The sequence below is a fragment of the Bos mutus genome, chromosome 5, assembly GCF_027580195.1.
Source record: "Bos mutus isolate GX-2022 chromosome 5, NWIPB_WYAK_1.1, whole genome shotgun sequence".
NCBI classification, from domain to species: Eukaryota; Metazoa; Chordata; class Mammalia; order Artiodactyla; family Bovidae; genus Bos; species Bos mutus.
In genome coordinates, this window is record NC_091621.1 from 112,500,558 (window position 1) to 112,524,524 (window position 23,967).

Consider the following 23,967-nt stretch of genomic DNA (forward strand, 5'->3'; position numbering starts at 1 on the left):
AACACACAACTGCTTCTGCTCTCGTTGTTATGAGTTAACACAGCAGGTGCAGAATGAGGAACAAAGACAGGGTGAAACTTCAAGCGTGTGGCATCTGTACTGATAGGTGCAGAAACGCTAGACTGGGGAGAGCCTGGGCTCAGTCCCGAATCTAATCTTACATTCTGGAGGTGTCCTACCAGGAAAGCCTGTCCCGATGGAAATTCAAAGACAGAACTGGAGGTGGGGCCCCCGTGCACTGGCTTCTGCTCAGGTGTCTGCTTCATAGGACTTGACAGGACTGGTGAGCTGTATGGAAAACCCTCAAACTGTTCTGCCACCTGGGCCTGGTAATGTACCCCGGCTAGATACACTGCTTCTGGAGGGAGGAAGTAGTGAGCTTCTTCTGGAAGCATCAGTCCAGCTCTGTAGTCACTGTAAACTGGAGCTGGCTCGAACACAGGATGGGCCTGCACCTCACACAGCTCTCCAGCAACTCTACTGGCTGCAGTGCCCCACATGACTACAGTCTCTGGAGTCCAGTTAGGTGGGCTGCCACCAGGTGGAAGAAGACTCTGCCCGACAGTCCTCAGCAGGGGTTGGAACTGGTGAGTTTGGGCTTCCAAGAAGGAGGTGCTCTTACGCCGCTGGGCAATGGCCACCTTCGGTGGACAGGTGGGAGGTGGTGAAAAAGAAACTGGACGTTCATGAATAGTTGGGAAAAATATCTGTGATTCTGGGTATGTTGGGGTCCCCCCACGCGGATGCGCCATGGACTGAGGCTGTATCAACATGAATAAGACAAGTAATTCATACATTCATATGTGAAATTACATCAGACATGCACAACTGGGCAGCTCTGTGTAACCCTACAAAACGGTTACACCAAATTTATAATTAATAAAGAAATACAATGCTTTTGGAAATTATGTGCATAGTAAAAACCCATTAAATACATCCAGGGTCAATAAAACTATTCTGTGGGGATCTTTGCATTAGATAAGAGCTGCTTTTCCACAATGCTCCCCTCCTCAAAGGAAAAGAAGAATTTAACCTTCCTAGTGACTATTCTGCTTTTACCCACAAGTAACATGCTCACCTATGACTGTACCAAATCTTCCTACCCTGAAGCCTTATTGTCTTCTGCTATGTTAAGAGGCTCCAGGGTTCATTTCTGATTAACTAATGTCATGTCTTCTAACCAGAAATCAGAAGAGATTTCTAGAAATCAGAAGAAATCACCAGCTTGGCTGGTGACCATCATGTCTTTCCCCGTCTGCCCCAAACCATATGCAGTTAGTTTTATTACATGAAACATGTTACAGATGCCAAACCACTGAATGCCCACTTTTCTGATACCAGTTTAAGGGTCGACTAATTTGCTGTTCAAATCAGGTGAAAAGGGTAATGTAAATAGCCAACTTGATTTGACAGCATTTTTTGGTCATAGAAGCAGTTCTAGGTTAAACACTCTAAAAATGAGAATTGTACCCTGTCAAATGCAAATGGTACACACTGTAATAATTCACTTTCACGGGCCCTTTTTTAAAGGATAGATCAGTTTCACTCTTTCAATAGGAAAGATCCTATCAAAATCGGAAAACGGCTCCACTGTTACTTCTTCACAACAGTTAAAATGAGGTTTCTATTTTGAATCGGAATGCTCTGGTTTATTGTTGTTTATTCAAGAGTATTCCGAGGCCACAAGACACTATACAGTTAATCACTGTCCTAAGTACAAATCTGAAGGTTTTGGGATTCCTAGATCAGAATGCTAACCAAACCCTCTATCTGGAAAAGCAGCAGCAAAGTCCCACAGTGTTTGAAATAACCTTAACAGATAAACACATCTATAGACATTAATGGGCCAAAGCAAACTGCATGTATTTTGCGTGCATCTAACGTACTGCCAGAGTCAAGGTCCATTATTCAATCTAAAAAAAAAAAACTTGCCAAGAGGGAACATTATGCGGCCTTTTAGTTTGTTGATCCCTCATTTTAAATAGGTAACAAATTAAAAGCAACTTTCTCTCTTCAATTATTCCTCACTGACTATGGGAAAAAATGCAGCATTATTGGTATCTCTCTGGAACAAAGTGAAAACATATTTCAGTAATTTTTGATAAAGAGAAAGTTTGCTTTCGAAAAAGCCAATGAGTTTAAAATTAAATAACACACATACTCTTTGGTAAAATGTGAAAATGCAAGGAGTTTAATACACTGGTAGGGGATAGGAGATTATAATAAAGGCTAAATTTTGCTGCTCACAAACTGCTATGTGCCAAGGGTGTTATAAGCATTCTCTCTGATTGCCTCCTTGCTTTTCTCCCCATTACAGCCTTATAACAAATTACAGGAAAAACCTATTTCCTAAAAATGTACTAAGTTCAGTCCTGCTTTTTAATCGTTATTACAACTCCTGATGCCTGGATGTATTCATTGGTGATAAATGTTCATCTGTCAGGAAGTTGATGTTACATACAGCACTGACAAAGAGGGAAGGCAGGCTGGAGCGTCGGCACTTGCGCTGAGAGGCAGAGTACATAGGCAGGACCCTCTCCAATGCTTTAGAAAGCTTTTCGGCAAAAGTTTCCTCGGGGGCAGTCCGGAGGAGGGAAGGAGAAAGAGGTGCGGACAGCACTGGTGGTGGGGTGGAAGGAGCACTGGGAGAGATGCGGGACAGAGAGGGGACAGCAGGAAGATGGGGGACACAAACCGACATGCTACGGCCACGACGAGGCTAAACAGAAAACAAACACACACGTGAAAAACACAGCACTCTGAAAACAAAACAAAATGTACAATGGTAACAGGGCACAGCTGACATAAAGAAATGTTCCATCCTCCCCCCATTCCACGAAGTCATTTTCTGAGGAGACAGAATTCCACAAAGCACACTTGGCAGACCATACTATTCTCTCTACACTGTTGGTCAAATACAGGTTTTTTAAAATTAACCACCAAAATAATGATCAAGTACCTTCCTAAACATTCTGAAATAACATTAATTGTTATGAGTGTATGAATAAGAATGACCAACTGAGGCAGCAGAACAGACTGGGAAAACGATGAGTACTGGCTTGCAGTCTCTGCAAACTTGTTAATAAATTCTATCAGTTTAATGCACATTATAAGATGCAGAAGATCTTAAGACTGGATTGCTCTGTTGGAGCTCTGGGAACCTCAGACATACAAGATTTCTCAATCCGATTTTAGAAGGCAGTAGACAAAAAGTTGCTGGCCGATAGAATAGTTTATCACATTTGCCTATCTGTCTATAAAGCTAAAAGTCATATTCCAGGAAAAGCATTAGTTTTCTAGACATAATTCGTAATAGGTACGGGAAATATTCTGTATTTTTACTAATGTAGTCAATGGAAAAATATCTAAACTGTGAATCTCTAAAGAATAACGTTAAATTTTTTTCAGCCATATCAGAGGTTCAACTTTGGTTTAAAAGTTTAAAGCATCTTAAGATTTCAATATAGCTACAAAGCAGCAAATCTAAAGCTCTAAGGCTGTCCTGAGCATGTCTGTTATTTCCTTTTAGAAACTGTGAGCTGTTTAATTAATTAATTTTTCCCCCACTCTTGCTTCTCTTGTATTTTTAAATTTTACTCGTAATCGATATGCTATTGCAAGCCATGGTAAATACTTCCTGGAATTAGGACTGATTACAAAAGCTTTGAAAAATCCTCAGTATTTAGTAATTCTTCATGACACTTCCATAGAATATTATCATTAAAAGGCAGGAATGTTTGCCTTTTTTCATTTCATTAATGGTGTGCTTTTAGAACATTAATAAATATAGCTATATTTGTGGCTTAAATATTTAGCATCTTCATAAATGGTCAATCCTTTTCCATTTCTAAATAGAGACCCAAAGTTCATATCCTGTGATGCAGGAAGCCAAGAGATTAAAAAGTTTTAAAAAAAATCTATAGTTATGATGATCCAGAAGAAATCAACTAGAGTAGAAACTGATAAGAAATGCTGACAAATAATATTTGTTACACCACAGAAATACACTTGTACAGTCTGTATAAAGCTGTTCTTCCCTACCTACTTATTTTAAAGGTCAGAGAAGTAGATTGCTATTACAACTGGAAGTTTTCTTTCTGTAATTGTGGCTGTTCATCTTAAGATGTAGCCAATGCAGAACTAACTAACGGACTCTCAAACAAGCAAACATCTTTTATTCCAGCTGTAGGGTAAGAGACCAGAACAAGCAGAAGTATTTTCTTACCAGAGAAAAGAGTTTCATTCAATGAAGAACAAGAGTTCCACAAATCCAGATTAAAAGTTTCTGAGACAGAGGGGCAATCTATCTGCCTAAAGATCTCACTAAACAAGAGCACTGTAGTGACCAGTTATTCTCAATTCCGTCCTGAGGCAGAAGATGCATCTTGTTCACTTCTGAAGACTTCATGGAAGGTTGACCAAAGAAATGGGGTATTATCTACTGGTCTATTTGAACAGTCTCTGTATGAGAAGCAAGAGTGGCTAACGTAAAACATGGGTAGTAATGTGTGTGTGTGTATGTGTATATATGCAGAGGTACAAATGTACAATATATACATCAGGATATAATTGCTACAAATTAAATCTGAAAATAAATCAGTCATAAAACAGATACCAAAATAAAGGGGAGAAGCAAATGAACATATACTGGGGAAGGAACTTGTGTCCAACACAGACTTTAAGGCAAGAACACGCATAGCAACTGATGATTAAACACAAGCGCTAAATTAAATGGTCATTCCTTTTCTCTGGTGTACTCACATGCAGCATTCTATAATGGTTTGAAGGTCTTACCTGTGTTTTACACAATAAGACATCTTACAGAAAATACTTAGTAATTCTTTCAAGTAACTTGAAAAACTCTCCTTGCCCCCCACCCCCAAACCATTTGTATGTCTAACTTACATTGCTTTGAACAGTTTCAACTTTAAAGTGCTAGAGAGCATGATCTTTAATCAAATGCTGATTAGTTTAAATCCTGTGAACAGTGTCTTCACAGAGTAATGCATGTATCCCACCCTGCCTGAACCACTCCGAAGCACTCTATAATAAATAACCTGCCTCTTCTGGAAAGGCACCACTTGTACTTTTCACTTTGGACTCGTGCTGTCACTCATTCAGCGGCAGAGTGTGCCCTGAGCATGTTACAGGCGTGCGCGCTCTTGCGCAGTTACTCACCAAACTTGAGGGTGGATATACCGCATGGGGCTGAGCCTGCGTTTGGACAACAGATGCTGTGTGCCCTGGGAGGGTGCCAGTGGAAGGTGCCTGCTCATGCTGGGACCCGTACGAAACTGTCTGTTGGCTGCTGACTCGAGATTCCGTGAAGACCGAAGACCCCTGACCACTGTCAACCGTCCCGTCAGCTGAAGGAGAAGTTGCCAAAATACAAGACAGAGAGACAAATCATGAAAAGGAGATTCACATTTTCGCATCACAAACCCCTGATTTTAGAGTTAATTGGTCTTATCTTTGCACAGACCTGAACTAAATAAAGAATGACTAGTTTTAATAAGTAGATTTCTTTGTTTAATGGAGGAATCCATGTAGAAAAGTTTCATCTTAAAAAAAAAAAAAAAAAATCCCCTGGCCATCACAGAATTTACCACCTGATGAACAAGGGGGAATAAAACAGAACAGCTGTTAATAGGCCTGAAGTTTGACACAGCTTCCAAAGTCTGAACCATGGAGACCAGCGGGTTCTAATTAGTTAACTAGTAGCCTCATTAATTTCTAGTTTATACGTTATTCAGCTTTGCTAAAAGAGCTGAAATCAGTTTAAGCAGTTCAATATTAAGTAGCTAAGATAAACCTGTCACATTTCACTATTAAGAAATTGTAAAAGGTAGGAATCTACAAATAGAACATCCAAGATGCTGGAACCTGCAGAATTTCTCACATCCTAATCCCATTTCTCCACTGTCCCATTCTTCTATGCTATTAGATGTGAACGTAAGAACCAAAAGGAAACAGAGACAGAAACCATTTCAAACCTCTTTTTTATATGTTAGATTTACAATTCAAAACCAAGAGGCCAGTGCAAAACGATGATCAGGAAGACAGAGCGTCAGGTAAGAGCGTGCCTAGCAACCTCACTGGGCCCCTGATACTCACATATCACAGACACACCAGGCTGCTGGTACTGCAGCTGCTGGTGCTGGTCGGCCTCAGGCTCTTCTGGCTCTACCTGCGTGGAGACGGACGCAGACGCAGCAGAGGCAGCGGGTCCACCAGTGCTGGTGGCAGGGGGCTGCTGGACTCCGGCCTGGGCAGTGCTGGGCTGCTGCTCCACCTGCTGCTTGAAGCTGCTCTCCTCCTGCTTTCTTTTTTCTTGCTCCTCCCGCACTAATTGACGCTGTTCTCGTTTTCTCTTAATTAACGACACTCTATCTTTGATGGCTTTTGCCATGGTCTTGTGATCACCTTCACAGACATACCCAGAATCTACCTACAGGATGAAAGGGTACATCAGGAAGCAGCAGGATAGCAAAAGAAAACAAACCAAACACAAACAACAGCCTTTGGGGAAAGGAAAACAGAGAAGGAGAGAGAGAAAGAATTGTCCGAGGACTGACCTTTACCAAACAGTGAAACCACTGGTCTGCACTATGCACTTGCCCACCGTTTTTGCAGATACTCATGGAGTAGATGCTGTTATCTTTATACAAACTCATGAAGTACATGTACCTTCACTAATTATAACAAATCAACAGGGAACCTAAGCATCCAAGTGGTAAAACCAAAAGGCTCATTTACTATCCTCAATTCCCACTCACACATAACCGTCAGTATGAACCTGTGTCGCTTTTACTTCTTTTCACTAGAAAAGAAAGAAAAGAAAAGAAAGTGAAGTCGCCCAGTCGTGCCTGACTCTTTGCGACCCCACAGACTGCAGCCCACCAGGCTCCTCCATCCATGGAATTTTCTAGGCAAGAGTACTGGAGTGGGTTGCCATTTCCTTCTCCAGGGGATCTTCCCGATGCAGGGATTGAACCCAGGTCTCCGGCACTGTGGGCAGACGCTTTACCATCTTTTCACTAGACAACCACTTAACCAAACAAAATAACTGTGGTAAATATATGAAGGTTAAAAATAAAAACTCAAATAATATAAAAACCTGACAATTAAAAATAAGTACCTCTCTCATGCTGACTGCTTCTCAGATATAAGTACTGAATGGCTCTGACACATTTGGGCAGAGACTGTCTGCATCTCTGCGCAGTAAATGGCTATTAAGGCACCATGGAAAGCCTAAGCTTGGCAAAGCGTTTCCTTGAAAACGACTGGCCAAAGCTGCCTACTAATGATCTATCCTGAAGATTTTCTTTGACGTAAAAACAATGTGTGATCTGCTTATTGGGTTTATTACCCAGATGACTGACCAAAGGCTAATGTATCAATATGCAAAACAATTTTTTATTCTAACTAAATAGGTTACACTAATTAGAAGTCAGTCAACCTTACAGACTTTGAAAATGACTTCAAAATGTCCTCCAGTTCATTCCCTCTCTGTGTATCTGCCTGCCTGCCTGTCTGTCCATCCACCTACCACTATACATAACTATGCATATACATGTCTCCTAAAATAAGAATAAATCTTGGGACCATTAATGTAATTTTTTATCAATAGAATATGACATACACACTGCTTCATAAATTGCTTTTCTGATCAATAGTATCAACGTATATAAATCAACATAAAATTTAAATGGCTTGATCAGTGTTAATTTACCATTTCTTGAGCAACGTCTTCTGGCACATCTTTCTCCAAGTCAAAGGAAAACTCGATAGCTTCATTGTCTTTGTATTTCCCCTTTAGTTTCTTAATATCTTCAATACGTAGCCATAATTTAATGGCTATCTTTTCTCCATCATCTTCTTCTGCTAATTCTACCCGTACCCCTGTTTCCTCCTGGAAGAAGGCATGGTTCAAAAGGTCTTTGATAGAGTATCTTCAAAAGAGAAGGGAAAGAAACAAAAAACAAAATGCCATTAGATTTAAAAGATAATTCTCAAATATGTTATGTTTAGAATAATGAAAAAGGACTACAAAAAGAACAGGAATTTTCTAATTCATTTCTATACTGCTTCATTTAAGCATTGATTACAGTTTTATTCAAGTTATGGAAGATCAAAACAATCTCATTTATGAATAAGGGCTGAAAGTGATACTTTTTATTACTGGAGTATAATTGTCTTAAAACATTGTGTTAGTTTCTGCTGTACAACAAAGTGAATCAGCTATATGTACACATACAGCCCCTTCCCTCTTGAGCCTCCTACCCCTCTAGGTCATCACAGAGAACCCAGCTGGATTCCCTGTGCCATACACTTTTCCTAGTAGGTACCTATTTCACACATGGTAGTGTATATATGTAAGTGCTACTCTCCCTGGAAGTTATATTTTTAAATGTGTTATATACTGCTTATTTTAATAGTTAACCAAAGTCTTGTATATGTGATCTCATCTGATTTCTGGTATCCAATGAGATATCATTTCCTGATCAGCAGGAAATAGATGGATTCTGAGAGAGACTGACCATCTTGCTCAGTTATAAAAGTCATAAATCATGGAATCAAAACTCAAAAACCTTTTATTTCTATAGTACATTACCTTCTAATACAGCAATTTTTCTTTACACAATAAATCCTCTCAATTCTCGGTTCAGCACCTAGTGTACTAGGCAAGCAGAAGTCTGATTATGAACAGTTTTCTCTAGATAAATGGTCTCAGAATACCAGTAATCTAGTAAACTGTTCCATCCAGACAAGAAACAAGAGGACCACATTCTATGACTGGAGACAAATATTCCTTTATGGTTTTTTAAAAAAATGTTCTTCAAGAGATTAAGGCGTCTCCTTTTCAATCAGTGTATATAAAAACAGAAACCCAAACTAAATTTCTACTAAAAAGCCTTAAAGATCAAGATCTTATTAAGCTCTTCCAAATAACAAAGTTATGAAAAGAATATGAGACTGGAGAAGTGAAGATATGGAATTCTTTAATTTGGCTGAAATACCTGATCACTCACATTCTTCAAGAGGTAGATTATGTTCAATTTACACTTTGTACTAGTGCGTCTACTTTTTCTTCTGTGGAGAGTGACGGGGATGGTTGAAGGTAGATTATTTTTCAAAAACAGACACTGGACCTTTGCCATGCCTAACGGGTGATGAATCAGCTATATGGCAGATCAGATACTTGCCACTCCTCTGAGAAAAGCCCTCTGTTAGCATAATGACTAAGCCAGATCTCCTCCCAAGCTCTGGGTGAAGTTGTCTCTTCTTACTCAAAGGAATTTTGACATTTTGCTCTTCTTCAATTCTGGCATAGCAACAGTAAATCAAGACCAACATAGCTGAGTTGATTTTAAAGAGCCAAAATTTTACTTCATCTTTAGAATTTAACTGGTAAACAGCTAAGGAAGAGATCTACTGTATCAGGATAGGACCTAGTGAGTTTTACAAATCAGGTAGATGCTATAAGTAAGTAGCTCTTATCGAATGTAGAAGCTACATTTAAGGTGGTTCTGGTATATTCAGTCTACCAAACCACATTTTTACGATATTTCAGTATACTAAATCTGAATACTACCTCCAGTGGACAGAACTTTACTTTCAAAGATATTACAAGACATAAACAGAGAAACTAACCACAAGTCAAGTATTACATACACCTTAGGTTGACGGTTCTATTCAAAGCATATTATACTTGAAGTTTCTGTTTAAGCAATATCCAGGTCAAAAGAGGCAACTTACCTTTCATCTTTGTTTTGCCGTATGCATCCTTCAATAATTTCCTTCACTTCAGGAATTGCTACTTTGTCAAAACTGGCTGGCTTCACCCCCTGAAAATCATAAAAATGGCAACAGGAACACATCAATGAAGGCAGGGACTTTGAACTTGAATTTGAACTTGCCTCCTAAGGTTCTACCAGACTGCCTTCTCACCATCCTGGCTTTTTCCTGGTTTGCCTGCAGGATCTAGTTCATGCAGGGTCAAAGCTGGGTAGTAGCAATTTAGCCCCTCCAAGGTAACAATAGGGAATAGTTAAGAAAGTGGAGTCACTTACTTCCATGGCCACGACATTGCTGGTGACAAAAGCAGACTATCGTTAGCATCTTTTGCTATGTTTCAGGTAATGGAAATTTTGGCTAAAACAAAGCCCAAATGTTCTAATTGGTTAGAAGATCTTCTGTTCAACCTTGTTCCCTAACACATTAATCAACATAACATGCAACTCTTTTGAACAGAGAACCCATGTGTGGGCATGAATTCACACGCTTAGTCTGGCAGGTATTCTATCATTACAGTACTCCTTAACAAACTCAGTAAGAAGGGAAGAATTTAGACTGGTTTGGTATAGTAACTGAAGAGCAAACTGTCTTGTACATATGAAAACATAAAATGACAACACATCAGACACATCTGAAAGACAAACTTTCTAATTAATTTCAGAAAAAAATTTAACATCACTATTATATTAAATAGCATCATTGTAATAGTTTAAGAATTTTCACAAAAGGTAAATTCTTTGCCAACAAAAATTTCAGCGGTGTGTGGAAAATGTATATAAGATAGAAGAATAACAACCTACTCCTGTCTGAGAGGTGGTGTGGAGAAGAACATCTCATTATCTATTCCTGCCTCTTCTAAGTCACACAGACTGAGCTGAAGTAGCAACACAATATACTTTCCAAGAGGCACAGTAAGTCTATGACCACCTAACACACAGCAAGGAGGAGACAGGGACTAGAATTAATCATCTAATATCTCGGTGACAATACATATTATTTGAATTTTTCCTCAATCTTCTTATTTTTCAAGTCTAGCTAAGTCTTCCCCACCAGTCCTTGTCTTCACATAATCATTCTAATAAAAACAAAAAACAATGTCATTGAAGGAAAAGCCTGCTTTAATTGAGCAAGCTGGTATGGTATGGCATGGTATTTTAAATTAAAGCTAAAGAAAACAGGAACTGTTTTTTTTTTTTTTTTTTAAAGGATGATGCTCACTAAAAGTTCTCTGGTAGCAGAAACACTGGAGATTTTTTATATTTGCTTTTAATTTTTACAACAAACATGTGAAAGCATAAAAGCAAACTTTTAAGATGCCAATTATAAATATAATGGGAAGAACAGTCTAAAATACTTTTAAAAAAATAAAATAAGATACTGTATATTATAAGTTCCTAGAACACTCACTATTGGCAGAAAACTATCTGAAAGATTCTTCTTTGGTAAAATTAGACACTAATACACAGCTGGCCTTTCATGTAAGGACACTTCAAATGTTATAGGAAAGAAGTTAAAGAGGATATAGAACAGGATTAGAAGACATGTTCCCACTTCCATAAACACACGCATTTTAGAGGAATGAGTCTGACCTTCTGGCAACTCTACATATTGAGTTAATAAATCACACATATACTGACTATATTAAGACTCCTCCATTTCAATTTAGCATAGGCATACTGGAAAGATGAAAGGATAGAGCATAAGACTTGAATTAGGCGTGAGCTGGACAAGCAGAAGCAGCTCTGAGCTTTGTTTCCCTGTCTAGCAAAGGGGGATAATACCTGTTTAACTATATTCATGGGAACTAGAATCATATGTGACTATCCAAGTTGAAAGCTCTGGATTATTAAGTTTGCTGACCTAAGGCACCTTTGACTTCAAAAGTAATCACCAAAGGTAATAAGGCTTAGAGTTAAAAAGAAAGCATACAATTCTCTTTGAAAAATCATCACCAAGATCCACAGTGAACATGCTTTCAGCTTTGGTTATCCTTAAAAACAATCCTCTTGTTAACCCGACCTATGCAGACAAACACACTCACAACAGGAATTTCTATTTACAGGTAGAAAAGCGAGTTGAACAACCGAGATACCAGATCACAGTCGCAAAACCAGCAACTATGCATCATATAACACACTGACTCTACTAGGGTAAGCTGCTTTCTCAAAGTATAGCCAAGATTCAGGTACAGAAAACTCTGCATCACTACTGTACAACTGCCACCGCCACTGCCATATTCAGCTGCTACTGCTGCCTTAAAGAACACTGCAGGCACTAAGACAGCCAATACAACAGAGACAGTCCAGCAGCTTGTATTCAGACATCACCCACTGAAACAATGAAAAAGACAAGAAGAAATTTAACCAAGCACCAGAAGTCAGGATTATCCAAATATATATCAAAATATCTAACAGAGGTATTCTGAATCATGTGGAAAGAAGCAAGGATATATAGGAATTATATATTAAAAGTGACCCAAAAAAAAGGAAAAATAAGCATAAAACGTCAATGACCTTGAATGTGACCTACTGAAGTCATCTGGGGCACCTGATGGAAAGCCACTTAAAATCAACAAGCACATGTTTCAATACACAAGATGCACCATACTCAGAAGCTTCTTGTTCTATCTAAGAGAACTGTTTTTTAAATAATTGATAATTTTTTAAATTAAAAAGTTGATTTAAGATTATTCCAAAACATGATTTAAGCACCAGACAGAACAATAAGAAAATGTTTTCATGATAATATTTCATCTTTTTTCCCTGAATTTATTTCAAAAAAGATGATTAACTTAAGAGTCTAAAAATCCTTCAAATGACACCTCTTTTCTATACTCTCTGATTTAGCCCCACACAGTCTTATTTCAGTTCTGTTCTGACCAACACAAGCAAAGTTTTGCTCATCTATTCTGAATGAGGTTCAAGAACACAAAACAGAAAAGAGTACTAAGGAATATAAATTGAGCTAATGTTTTACACATAAGAAAACCTAAGTTAAAGACTGGCACCCTGTCCCTTCACCCTTCCAGAGCTAGCAACCTGCCAACTCCAGAAACACTCTTCCTCACTGCTGTGATTCACAAGACCTCTCTTCAGGCAGAAATGCCATAAAATGTTTCTTTGACATGAAACGGTGGCTTGTTATTCTGCATTACACACAAGTACTTCTTCAACAGCTAATGTATATCCATTTAAGACACCTTTGAGATTAAAATTATATATTCTCATAAATGAAACAAAAAGGTAACTTTTATGCAATCTTAAATGGAGAACAAAAAGAAAAAAACAATTGTGATTCTCCAAGGGTACATCAGAGTTGATATTTAAAAAAAAAAACTGACATAAATCTTTATAAAATATGTTGCTTTATTTAAACTAAGAAAAACTCCAAACTTATATGCATCTCACAGACTGAGTTTTTCTGTCAATTCTATATACTTATAGTTTGCAGCTAATCTGCTGAAAAAATAAAAGTGAGTCATAATAAAAATTAAAATGAGTCATAATATAGTATTCTCCAGTTCAATTTTCTCACTCTTAAAAACTGTCAGCACTTGCTTCTTAAAAACTTAAGCTGCAGTGTGTGTCAGGGTAACATTTTTCTCTTCCTAAGAGTAAAAATTCTCCTAACCACTCAGAATTGAGAAAAGTCTCCTTCCTCCTCATAGAAAATGCTGTGTAAGTTAACTGCAGAACTAATCTATTTTGAAAAGCATTCTGAACTAACAATCCCAATACTTTAACTAAAATCTTCCATACATAAATATCACAACACACCTTTGGTATATATTGGAAATTCTTACCCACCTCATTTATACAATCCTTTTGAGAGCAGCAGCAGCAACGAGAATTTACGAAGACAAACACTGAGCAAAAATCTCTCTTTGTAAAATCCATCAGAAAAGGCAAAACAGACTTGTTAGAGGAAAATGGGGGGGAGGGAATTGTATAGGATATAAGTTAACAGGATAACTTAGCCCACAGCATAAGCAAGGCAGACATCAAAATCAGGCTGAAGATGAATTTTCTGTTTAACACTAGCCATGCTTCCGCGACCCTCAAACATGGGTTTGCTCTGCTCAGCCAACAATCTCCTTATTACTTACTGATCAGCCCTTTAAACACAACTACATGCTGAACAGCAGGCAAACTTATTCTGCTTCTCCTCCCCCTGCCTCTCCCTCAACAGCAGCAGGTCCCTACACAAACACAATTCTTCACTTGCTCAAAGCTCCACCCTCGCCATGTCCACAGGTTCCGCCTCCTTGACACTAACACCTACACTAGAAATCTGTTTATCTGAACACCCGCTTCCCCCTACTTCTGTTGACACTAAGCTTCAAAAGAAAATGGGGAATGAATTCAGTGACCAAAATGTAAACTCAGAATATACAGCCTAAAGAACACTGGACAAGAAAGAAAACCCCAATACTGGGGTTGAGCTCCCAGTATACAGAGTTCAGTCTATAGATACCTAGTCTGTGTGACCGGGGCCATATTCTTTAAACTCACTTGAAGTGAGCGTAACAGTTCCTGTTTACCTAATTTAGAAAGTGGTGACATTAAGGTAAACTGTCTTACCACAGTCTCATGGTACATTAAAAAAATTTTAACAGCTGCGAATTAGTACACAGAAGTGGTAAGAATTTATTCTTCTCCTTTTCCTTCCCTAAAAGCCTTAATATATAGATCTACCTAAAGACATCTCCATTTACCAGGAAGAGCTCATGGACCCAAATGACTCCTGCTTTGATCCTGGTGATTAAAGAAAGGTTTCTCCTCATAGCATTTAACAAAGATGACAGAAAAAGCACTGCTCCTGGCAGTGTTATGATGGGTAACATAACAAAGTGCTGTCCCTTGTAATGTGGTAGGCCTGAATCCCCATTAAGGCAGTGCATACTGAGGCTTCAATCACTCAGGAACAGTAGCATAATGGCTTAGAAGTTATTTGATAGGAATATCTCTATTCTAAAGGCTAGAAATGACTTAACTCCAACAATTTTCCTGCTCAACATAACTCATCACTACCAAGCACACCAAGTAGGTAGTGCAGAAGGCCAAGACTGGTCCTAACTACAGCAGGTAGTCCAACACTACCTTTAGCTTCAGAGTGTGAGCAAGCCTGCTCAAGACTATGATTAGATAATGAAAACGAAACAGAGGAAAACAGGTATCATGTTCTCTGCTTCATAGGTTTATCAGATATAAGTATGTGAGAATGTTTTTAAACTTTACTGTGCAACAAACAAAACCAAAACTGAGGCAGCTTTTTTTGGACAAAGGTAAAATATAGGGACAAATATCTAACTCTGTGAAGACCAGTCTTTTTAATATACCAAAATTAAGAGTTTTCACTATGTACAATAAAATACCATTCACATATGTGTAACAGTTTATAGGTTTAAATCGTCCTTCTCTTCAACTCTGCCTTTCTCTGGACTTCACCAATTTCTTTTAAAGGCATCATTATTTCCATGATCCAGAATAGAAACCTTACTCATTCTCAGATGCGTCTTCACAACATTTAAGTACTATTATTCTCTGGGAGCTCCTTAAACAAAGAGAAACGTTTAAAACAGCAGGTAACAGCGAGCTGCTAGTACTCCTACTTCCCCTCCAATGGCTAAAGGTCTCTGGCTGGACAAAAGTGAGATTTTTACTGGCTTGTTACTTCTCAACATCATTGCTTTTTCTGCATAACTGTGACCACCAATCCAGACTGACAACATCAGTTCAGTTCAGTTACTCAGTCACGTCTGACTCGTTGCAACCCCATGGACTGCAGCACGCCAGGCTTCCTTGTCCATCACCAACTCCCAGAGCTTCCTCAAACACATGTTCATAGAGTTGGTGATGCCATCCAACCATCCCATCTTCTGTTGCCCCTTCTCCTCCTGCCTTCAATCTTTCCTAGCATCAGGGTCTTTTCCAGAGTCAGTTGTCAGTTCTTGACATCAGGTGGCCAAAGTATTGGAGTTTCAGTCCTTCCAATGAATATTCAGGACTGATTTCCTTCAGGATTGACTGATTTGATCTTGCAGTCAAAGGGACTCTTCTCCAACATCACAGTTCAAAAGCATCAATTCTTCAGTGCTCAGCTTTCTTTATGGTCCAACTCTTATATCCTTACATGTCTACTGGAAAAACCATAGCTTTGACTAGACGGACCTTAGTCAGCAAAGTCATGTCTCTGCTTTTTATTACACTGTCTAGGTTTGTCATAGCTTTTCTTCCAAGGAGTAAGCGTCTTTTAATTTCATGGCTGCAGTCACCATCTGCAGTGACTTTGGAACCCAAGAAAATAAAGTCTGTCACTGTTTCCATTGTTTCCCCATTTATTTGCCATGAAGTGATGGGACTGGATGCCATGATCTTCGTTTTTTGAATGGTGAGTTTTAAGCCAACTTTTTCACTCTCCTCTTTCACTTTCATCAAGAGGCTCTTTAATTCTTCTTTGCTTTCTGCCATAAGGGTGGTGTCATCTGCATATCTGAGGTTATTGATATTTCTCCTGGCAACCTTGATTCTAGCTTGTGCTTCATCCAGCCCAGCATTTCACATGATGTACTCTGCATATAAGTTAAACAGGCACATTTACAGTATACAGCCTTGAAGTACTTCTTTCCCAATTTTGAACCAGTCTGTTGTTCCATGTCCAGTTCTAACTGCTGCTTCCTGACCTGAATGCATACAGGTTTCTCAGGAAGCAGGTCAGGTGGTCTGGTATTCCCATCTCTTGAAGGATTTTCCACAGTTGGTAGTGATACACACAGTAAAGGCTTTAGCATAGTCAATGAAGCAGAAGTAGATGTTTTTCTGGAATTCCCTTGCTTTTTCTATGATCCAACGGATGTTGGCAATTTGATCTCTGGTTCCTCTGCATTTTCTAAATCCAGCTTGAACACCAGGAAGTTCTCGGTTTACATGCTGTTGAAGCCTAGCTTGGAGAATTTTGAGCATTACTTTGCTAGCATGTGAGAATGAGTGCAATTGTGTGGTAGTTTGAACATTCTTTGGGATTGCCTTCCTTTGGTATTGGAATGAAAACTGACCTTTTCCAGTCCTCTGGCCACTGCTGAGTTTTCTCAAATTTGCTGGCATATTGAGTGCAGCACTTTCATGGTAGCATCTTTTAGGGTCTGAAATAGCTCTGCTGGAATTTCATCACCTCCACTAGCTTTGTTCACAGTGATGTATCCTAAGGCCCACTTGACTTCACACTCCAGGATTTCTGGCTCCAGATGAGTGATCACACCACCGTGGTTATCTGGGTCATTAAGATCTTTCTTGTATAGCTCTTCTGTGTATTCTTGCCACCTCTTCTTAGCATCTTCTGCTTCTGTTGGTATTCCATCTCATTTCTGTCCTTTATTGAGCCCATCTTTGCATGAAATGTTCCCTTGGTATCTCTAATTTTCTTGAAGAGATCCCTAGTCTTTAGCATTCTGTTGTTTTCCTCTATTTCTTTGCATTGATCACTGAGGAAGGCTTTCTTATCTCTCCTTACTCTTCTTTGAAACTCCGCATTCAGATGGATATATCTTTCCTTTTCTCTTTTGCCTTTAGCTTCTCTTCTTTTCTCAACTATATGTAAGGCCTCCTCAGACAACCATTTTGCCTTTTTGCATTTCTTTTTCTTGGGGATGGTTTTGATCACTGCCTGCTGTACAATGTTACAAACCTCCATAGTTCTTCAGGCACTCTGTCTATCAGATCTAATACCTTGAATCTATTTGTCACTTTCACTGTATAATCCTAAGGGATTTGATTTAGGCCATACATGAACAGTCTAGTAGTTTTGCCTACTTTCTTCAATTTAAGTCTGGTTTTTGCAATAAGGAGTTCACAATTTGAGCCACTGTCAGCTCTCAGTCTTGTTTCTGCTGACTGTATAGAGCTTCTCCATCTTCGGCTGCAAAGAATATAATCCATGTGATTTCACTACTGACTCTCCAGTGATATCCATGTGTAGTCATCTCTTGTGTTGTTGGAAGAGGGTGTTTGCTATAACCAGTGCTTTCTCTTGGCAAAACTCTGTTAGCCTTTGCCCTGCTTCATTTTCTACTCCAAGGCAAAACTTGCCTGTTAGAAGTATCTCTTGACTTTCTACTTTTGCATTCCAGTCCCCGAGGATGAAAGGGACATCTTTTCTGGTGTTGGTTCTAGAAGGTCTTGTAGGTCTTCATCTATATCTGTCAACATCTCACCTCCTTAAACTAAGACCAAGTTAAGATGGGCCTCACTGCTGCTTTTCTCTCCAGTATTTATTTTACACCACGGCCTGTTCAATCACCTAGCTTCATCCAATCATCTGACACTTAACCGTTTCCAATTGTCTGATATCATTTAATTCGTATCACACGACTCAAATATGGTTAATAATTCCCCACACTTACAAGATGGCCATAGGATCAGAGAGCTAGAAAGAATCTGAGCTAGAGTCCCTACCTGCTCACACAAGACAACTGTAAAAGACAACTGTACGCCAGAAAGATTAATGCCATGTCAAGGTCAGAATTCAATACCTCATGGAACCTATGAGGAGTCATGTCCAGTCCAGTCTGGTATGTATCAGACACCTACTAGATATACTGCATCATCAGTAGCACCTGGAATACAACAGAATATATTCTAGGAAGTAAGGGCCTAGTCAATGGTAAAGTAAAAACGAGAATCCAAATTCAATAATGTCTAGTTCAATGTTTCAGTCCATATTACAGTACTAACTTAATCTGGGGCAGAAAGCCCTCACAAGCCAACTTCTACCTATTCCTATCTCCCCAAGTAAGTCTAGTGAAACTGGTTGCTTTTTCACTGAATACTACACATTTTCACAAGCATTTTCTTTCTACTGCTCCCTTTTTTAGTCAACTGAGTCCTACCTCAGTATTCAAGGTACACCTCAAACCACCCAGAGACAAGGAAAAACTACAATGTATCTGTATCAACCTTCTGGCACACAGATTATCTACAAGATCCCAAGAAGCTCAACACTGTATGCTGCACTTAAAACACAGCTGCTAAGTTGCTTCAGTCGTGTCCGACTCCTAGCGACCCCATGGACTGCAGCCTACCAGGCTCCTCCGTCCATGGGATTTTCCAGGCAAGAGTACTGGAGTGGGGTGCCACTGCCTTCTCCTTAAAACAGCAGCAACCATCTTTCTACATCCTAAGTAGATGTAGAAAGTAGATGTAGTAAAAACTACAGTTTTTACTTGTAGTCTAATGCTGTGAGAATTACAAAACAACATTTAGTTGGGATAAGGAAAATTAGTTTTTCTGAGAAATTCTCTAACAAGGATTTTAGGACTATTGTTTAGCATCTAAAATGCTGGGAATGATTTCCAACTCTGTGGTTTAAGATTAATGGTCTGATTTATTACGTCTGGATATTAGGACCCTTTAATATTAATCAAATCATAGGAGAGTACTACAGTGACTTTGAGAATCATGCAAAATGTTCCCAGGATACACTAGATGATACACAAAGTTTTTGCCTATGTGTGTAAACTAAATTTACTAGATGGAAATAGGAATAAAATTTATAAAGCAATCATTTCAGCTAATTCCAAGTGGATTTAGATCTCTGGGACATCACCAAAAAATTCCAACTGCTAATGAAAAAAATACAACGTTTTTCTCAACTTTTCAATCCCTATCTAATCAGGAATCAGCTCCACGTGTTTCTGTAAAAAAAAAAGTACGCTGAAATGCAATCTGTTATATAAAGACCAAAAGGAATTTCACTCCAACTGCTTTAATTCTGTTTTTCCCAGACAGAATGTTCAAACCTTGCAATCCAAAGGCTAATGGAATCAGTGACAAAGTCAAATTACACAAACAAAGTAATTAAAAATCCCCATTATTTCTACCTTGGTTGTCAGAAGGCTGGATTCAGCCAGATTCTTACTGGTATGAACCATTAGTTTACAGGAATTTGAACAAACCTTATGATCCCACTGGAAAACAAGCCTTTTCAAACTCTCTACCAAATCTGACTGGCTCTATCCAAGGCAATTAGCTGACCTCCTGATTCCCTGAGGCTGATTACTCTCTGGATCCATGGGAGCCTGTGCACTGCTCCAAACACAAATGCACTATCCTCTACACCAAAAACTGATGCCACTGTGATTCCTTTACTTGCAGACAAAAATTGTGCTAAGGACCTCAGCACTCTTATTTGGATTTTTTTCAATGCCAGTGGGAAATTTCAAGATAACTTGAAGTTTTTCTCTTTTGAACAGGGGCTCAAACCTATGACACCAATGTTAGACTTATCAATCTTAGACTCAAGGCTGTATATTGTCACCCTGCTTATTTAATGTCTACGCAGAGTACATCACGCGAAATGCTGGGCTGGATAAAGCACAAACTGGAATCAAGATTGCCGGGAGAAATATCAATAACCTCAGATATGCAGATGACACCACCCTTATGGCAGAAAGCAAAGAAGAACTGAAGAGCCTCTTGATGAAAGTCAAAGAGGAGAGTGAAAAAGTTGGCTTAAAATTCAACATTCAAAAAACGAAGATCATGGCATCCAGTCCCATCACTTCATGGCAAATAGATGGGGAAACGATGGAAACAGTGACAGACTTTATTTTCTTGGGCTCCAAAATCACTGCAGATGGTGACTGCAGCCATGAAATTAAAACACGTTTGCTCCTTGGAAGAAAAGCTATGACAAACCTAGACAGTGTAATAAAAAGCAGAGACATTACTTTGCTGACTAAGGTCCGTCTCGTCAAAGTTATGGTTTTTCCAGTAGTCTGCTATGGATATGAGAATTGGACTATAAAGAAAGCTGAGTGCCTAAGAACTGATGCTTCTGAACTGAGGTGTTGGAGAAGACTCTTGAGAGTCCCTTGGACTGCAAGATCAAACCAGTCAATCCTGAAGGAAATCAGTCATGAACAGTCATTGGAAGGACTGATGTTGAAGCTGAAATTCCAATACTCTGGCCACCTGATGTGAAGCACTGACTCACTGGAAAAGACACTGATGCTGGGAAAGAATAAAGGTGGGAAAAGAAGGGCACGACAAGATGAGATGGTTGGATGGCATCACCGACTCAATGGACATGAGTTTGAGCAAGCTCTGGGAGTTGGTGATGGACAAGGAAGCCTGGCGTGCTACACTCCATGGCGTCACAAAGAGTTGGACACATCTAAGCGACTGAACTGAACCAAACCCATGTACTCTCAGGTCTTCTCCCTTGAAATCTAGGGGGAAAAAGTTTAAAAACAAAGGCAAGCAAAGGAATAAATTCTAAGGTTTGTATTAGTTAAGAGATGCTTAAAACGGATTTTAAGATTAAATCTTAAATGGATTAAATTCCATTTAACATGGATTTTATGCATGCATTTAACATGCATAACATTAAGGATTTCTGATCCTACAGTTAGTATTTCTCCTTCATGTCCTTGGGCAAAATGCTTAACCCCTGAATCTATTTTCTTACCTGTGAAATTTAAGTATTATCTACTTACCAGAATACAAAAGATTAAAATAAGATAGTATATGTAAAGCACTTTGCAAGGTGATTGGCAAGAGGCAAGATAATAAATGCTAGCTCATTTGCACTCATTTAAAACTTAGTGTTAAGTTCATTAAACACATTTTAAACACTGCTGTTTGTTGAATGTCACTAGATAAAAGAATTGAACAAGAGACAGCTTATTTTACTACCTGCCATAATGATGCTAATGCTAATAATAATGGTAATACTTAGTTCAGTTCAGTTCACTCGCTAGGCCTCCTTGTCCATCACCAACTCCTGGAATTTACCCGAACTCATGTCCACTGAGTCGGTGATGCCATCCAATCATCTCATCTCTGTTGTCCCCTTCTCCTCCTGCCTTCAATCTTTCCCAGCATCAGGGTCTTTTTAAATGACTCAGCTCTTCACATCAGGTGGCCAAAGTATTGGAGCATAAGCTTCAGCATCAGTCCTTCCAATGAATATTCAGGACTGATTTCCTTTAGAATGGACTGGTTGGATCTCCTTGCAGTCCAAGGGACTCTCAAGAGTCTTCTCCATCACCACAGTTCAAAGAATCAATTCTTCAGCGCTCAGCTTTCTTTACAGTCCAACTCTCACATCCATACATGACTACTGGAAAAACCACAGCCTTGACTAGATGGACTTTTGTTGGCAAAGTAATGTCTGCTTTTTAATATGCTGTCTAGGCTGGTCATAGCTTTTCCTCCAAGGAGTAAGCATCTTTTAATTTCATGGCTGCAGTCACCATCTGCAGTGATTTTGGAGCCCCCCAAAATAAAGTCTGTCACTGTTTCCCCATCTATTTGCCATGAAGTGATGGGACCAGATGCCATGATCTTTGTTTTCTGAATGTTGAGTTTTAAGCCAACTTTTTCTCTCCTCTTTCACTTTCATCAAGAGGCTCTTCAGTTCTTTGCTTTCTGCCATAAGGGTGGTGTCATCTGCATATCTGAGGTTATTGATATTTCTCCTGGCAATCTTGATTCCAGCATGTGCTTCATCCAGCCCAGCATTTCTCATGATGTACTCTGCATATAAGTTGAATAAGCAGGGTGACAATTACAGCCTTGACATACTCCTTTTCCTATTTGGAACCAGTCTGTTGTTCCATGTCCAGTTCTAACTGTTGCTTCCTGACCTGCACACAGATTTCTCAAAAGGCAGGTCAGGTAGTCTGGTATTCCCATCTCTTTCAGAATTTTCTACAGTTTGTGGTGATCCACACAAAGGCTTTGGTATAGTCAATAAAGCAGAAGTAGATGTTTTTCTGGAACTCTCTTGCTTTTCTGATGATCCAACAGATGTTGGCAATTTGATCTCTGGTTCCTCTACCTTTTCTAAATCCAGCTTGAACATCTGGAACTTGATGATTCACGTACTGTTAAAGTCTGGCTTGGAGAATTTTGAGCATTACTTTACTAGCATGTGAGTTAGGTACTGACTGCTAACTGTATTTAGGCACTTTTCTCATTTATCCTCAGTACTAGTTTAGGCTCAGAGAAGTTAATTAACTTGCCCCAGGTATCACAGCCAGGAAATGACAGTGGCGGGATCTGAACACAGGTAGACCCACCTCCAGAGCCCACTTCCTCCATGGCAACACTGTGTTTCACTCCCTATAGTTCTGGATTCATGCATTCATCTCACAAATACTGAGTGCCTTGTACCCACTGGGTCTAAACACTAGGAATATAGCCCAGAATAAGCCAAATAACACCGCCAGCCCAAGAATATGTTCTAACTGGGGCTTTAGGTAAACACAGTAAGGCTGTGACAAAAGTCATGAAAAAAAAGAAAATCATAAGGAGACAGAAGTAAAGTGTGTGCACTTGTAAGGTCATTTTAGATGGATGGACAGGGAAGGCCTCTCTGAGCAAGCACAGACAGTAGAACCTGAATGAAATGCATGTGTACAACAATGACACACAACAGTTTATCATCAGTGCACCACAGAATGTAATTATTCAGCTGGTAAATTACACATCTCCACCCTTCACGTTGGCAGTTACACACAGGTTTAAAGGCCCTCAGGTCACAGACTGACACTGCACTAGACATTTATGGATTCAGTACAGAATTCTGATATAAGCAGGGGACCTGGAATAACAGAATAACAAATAATCCTGTTATATTCTAGATATGTAATCACAGGCTATCCATTCTGAGCTTCAGACTATTTATTTACAAAATGTAGATAATAATACTAGTAAATCGCTCCTGGCCAGGGTTGTTGGAAGAATTAAATTACATAATATATGCAAAGTGCTTAATGCAATGTCTGAGACTAGCATGTACATGTGTTAATACACTGCTAACATCTGCTATTTACATGGCAGTTGTACCACTGCAAGGTCAGACATGTAATATACTATTTCAAGGTCTATTTCAGTAGAAGCATCACTATTGCTTATATAATCATATAAATCACTGTATAACCTAGGTACTTAAAACTCTCCACACATTTATCTCAGCACCCAAAACATGGGAAAAAAAAAAAGCGGCTAGAAAATTTAAAAAGGACTAGTAAAAACTGCCCCTTTTATTTCTTCAATGGAAGTCAGAAGATGGGAATGGAGGTTGGTGAAACCAAGACAACACTTCCCAAATAAGAAATACAATAATTGACAGTACAGAATAATGAACTGTGGATAATATGGAACTCAA

General features: G+C 39.1%; 1 protein-coding gene across 18 annotated transcripts in view; it reads right to left on the reverse strand.

Annotated features, from left to right (window-relative positions):
• The window catches only part of WNK1 (WNK lysine deficient protein kinase 1), a 129,407-nt gene that overhangs the window by 35,995 nt on the left and 69,445 nt on the right, over positions 1 to 23,967 (reverse strand). For all 18 annotated transcript variants that reach the window (XM_070371699.1, XM_070371697.1, XM_070371710.1 and 15 more), the window contains exons 5-8: positions 9,760 to 9,848; positions 7,733 to 7,952; positions 6,115 to 6,448; positions 5,179 to 5,366 (exon numbers count right to left, since the gene is read on the reverse strand). In XM_070371699.1, coding sequence (XP_070227800.1) covers positions 5,179 to 5,366; positions 6,115 to 6,448; positions 7,733 to 7,952; positions 9,760 to 9,848 — 831 coding nt within the window. The remainder of the gene's footprint in view (positions 1 to 5,178; positions 5,367 to 6,114; positions 6,449 to 7,732; positions 7,953 to 9,759; positions 9,849 to 23,967) is intronic.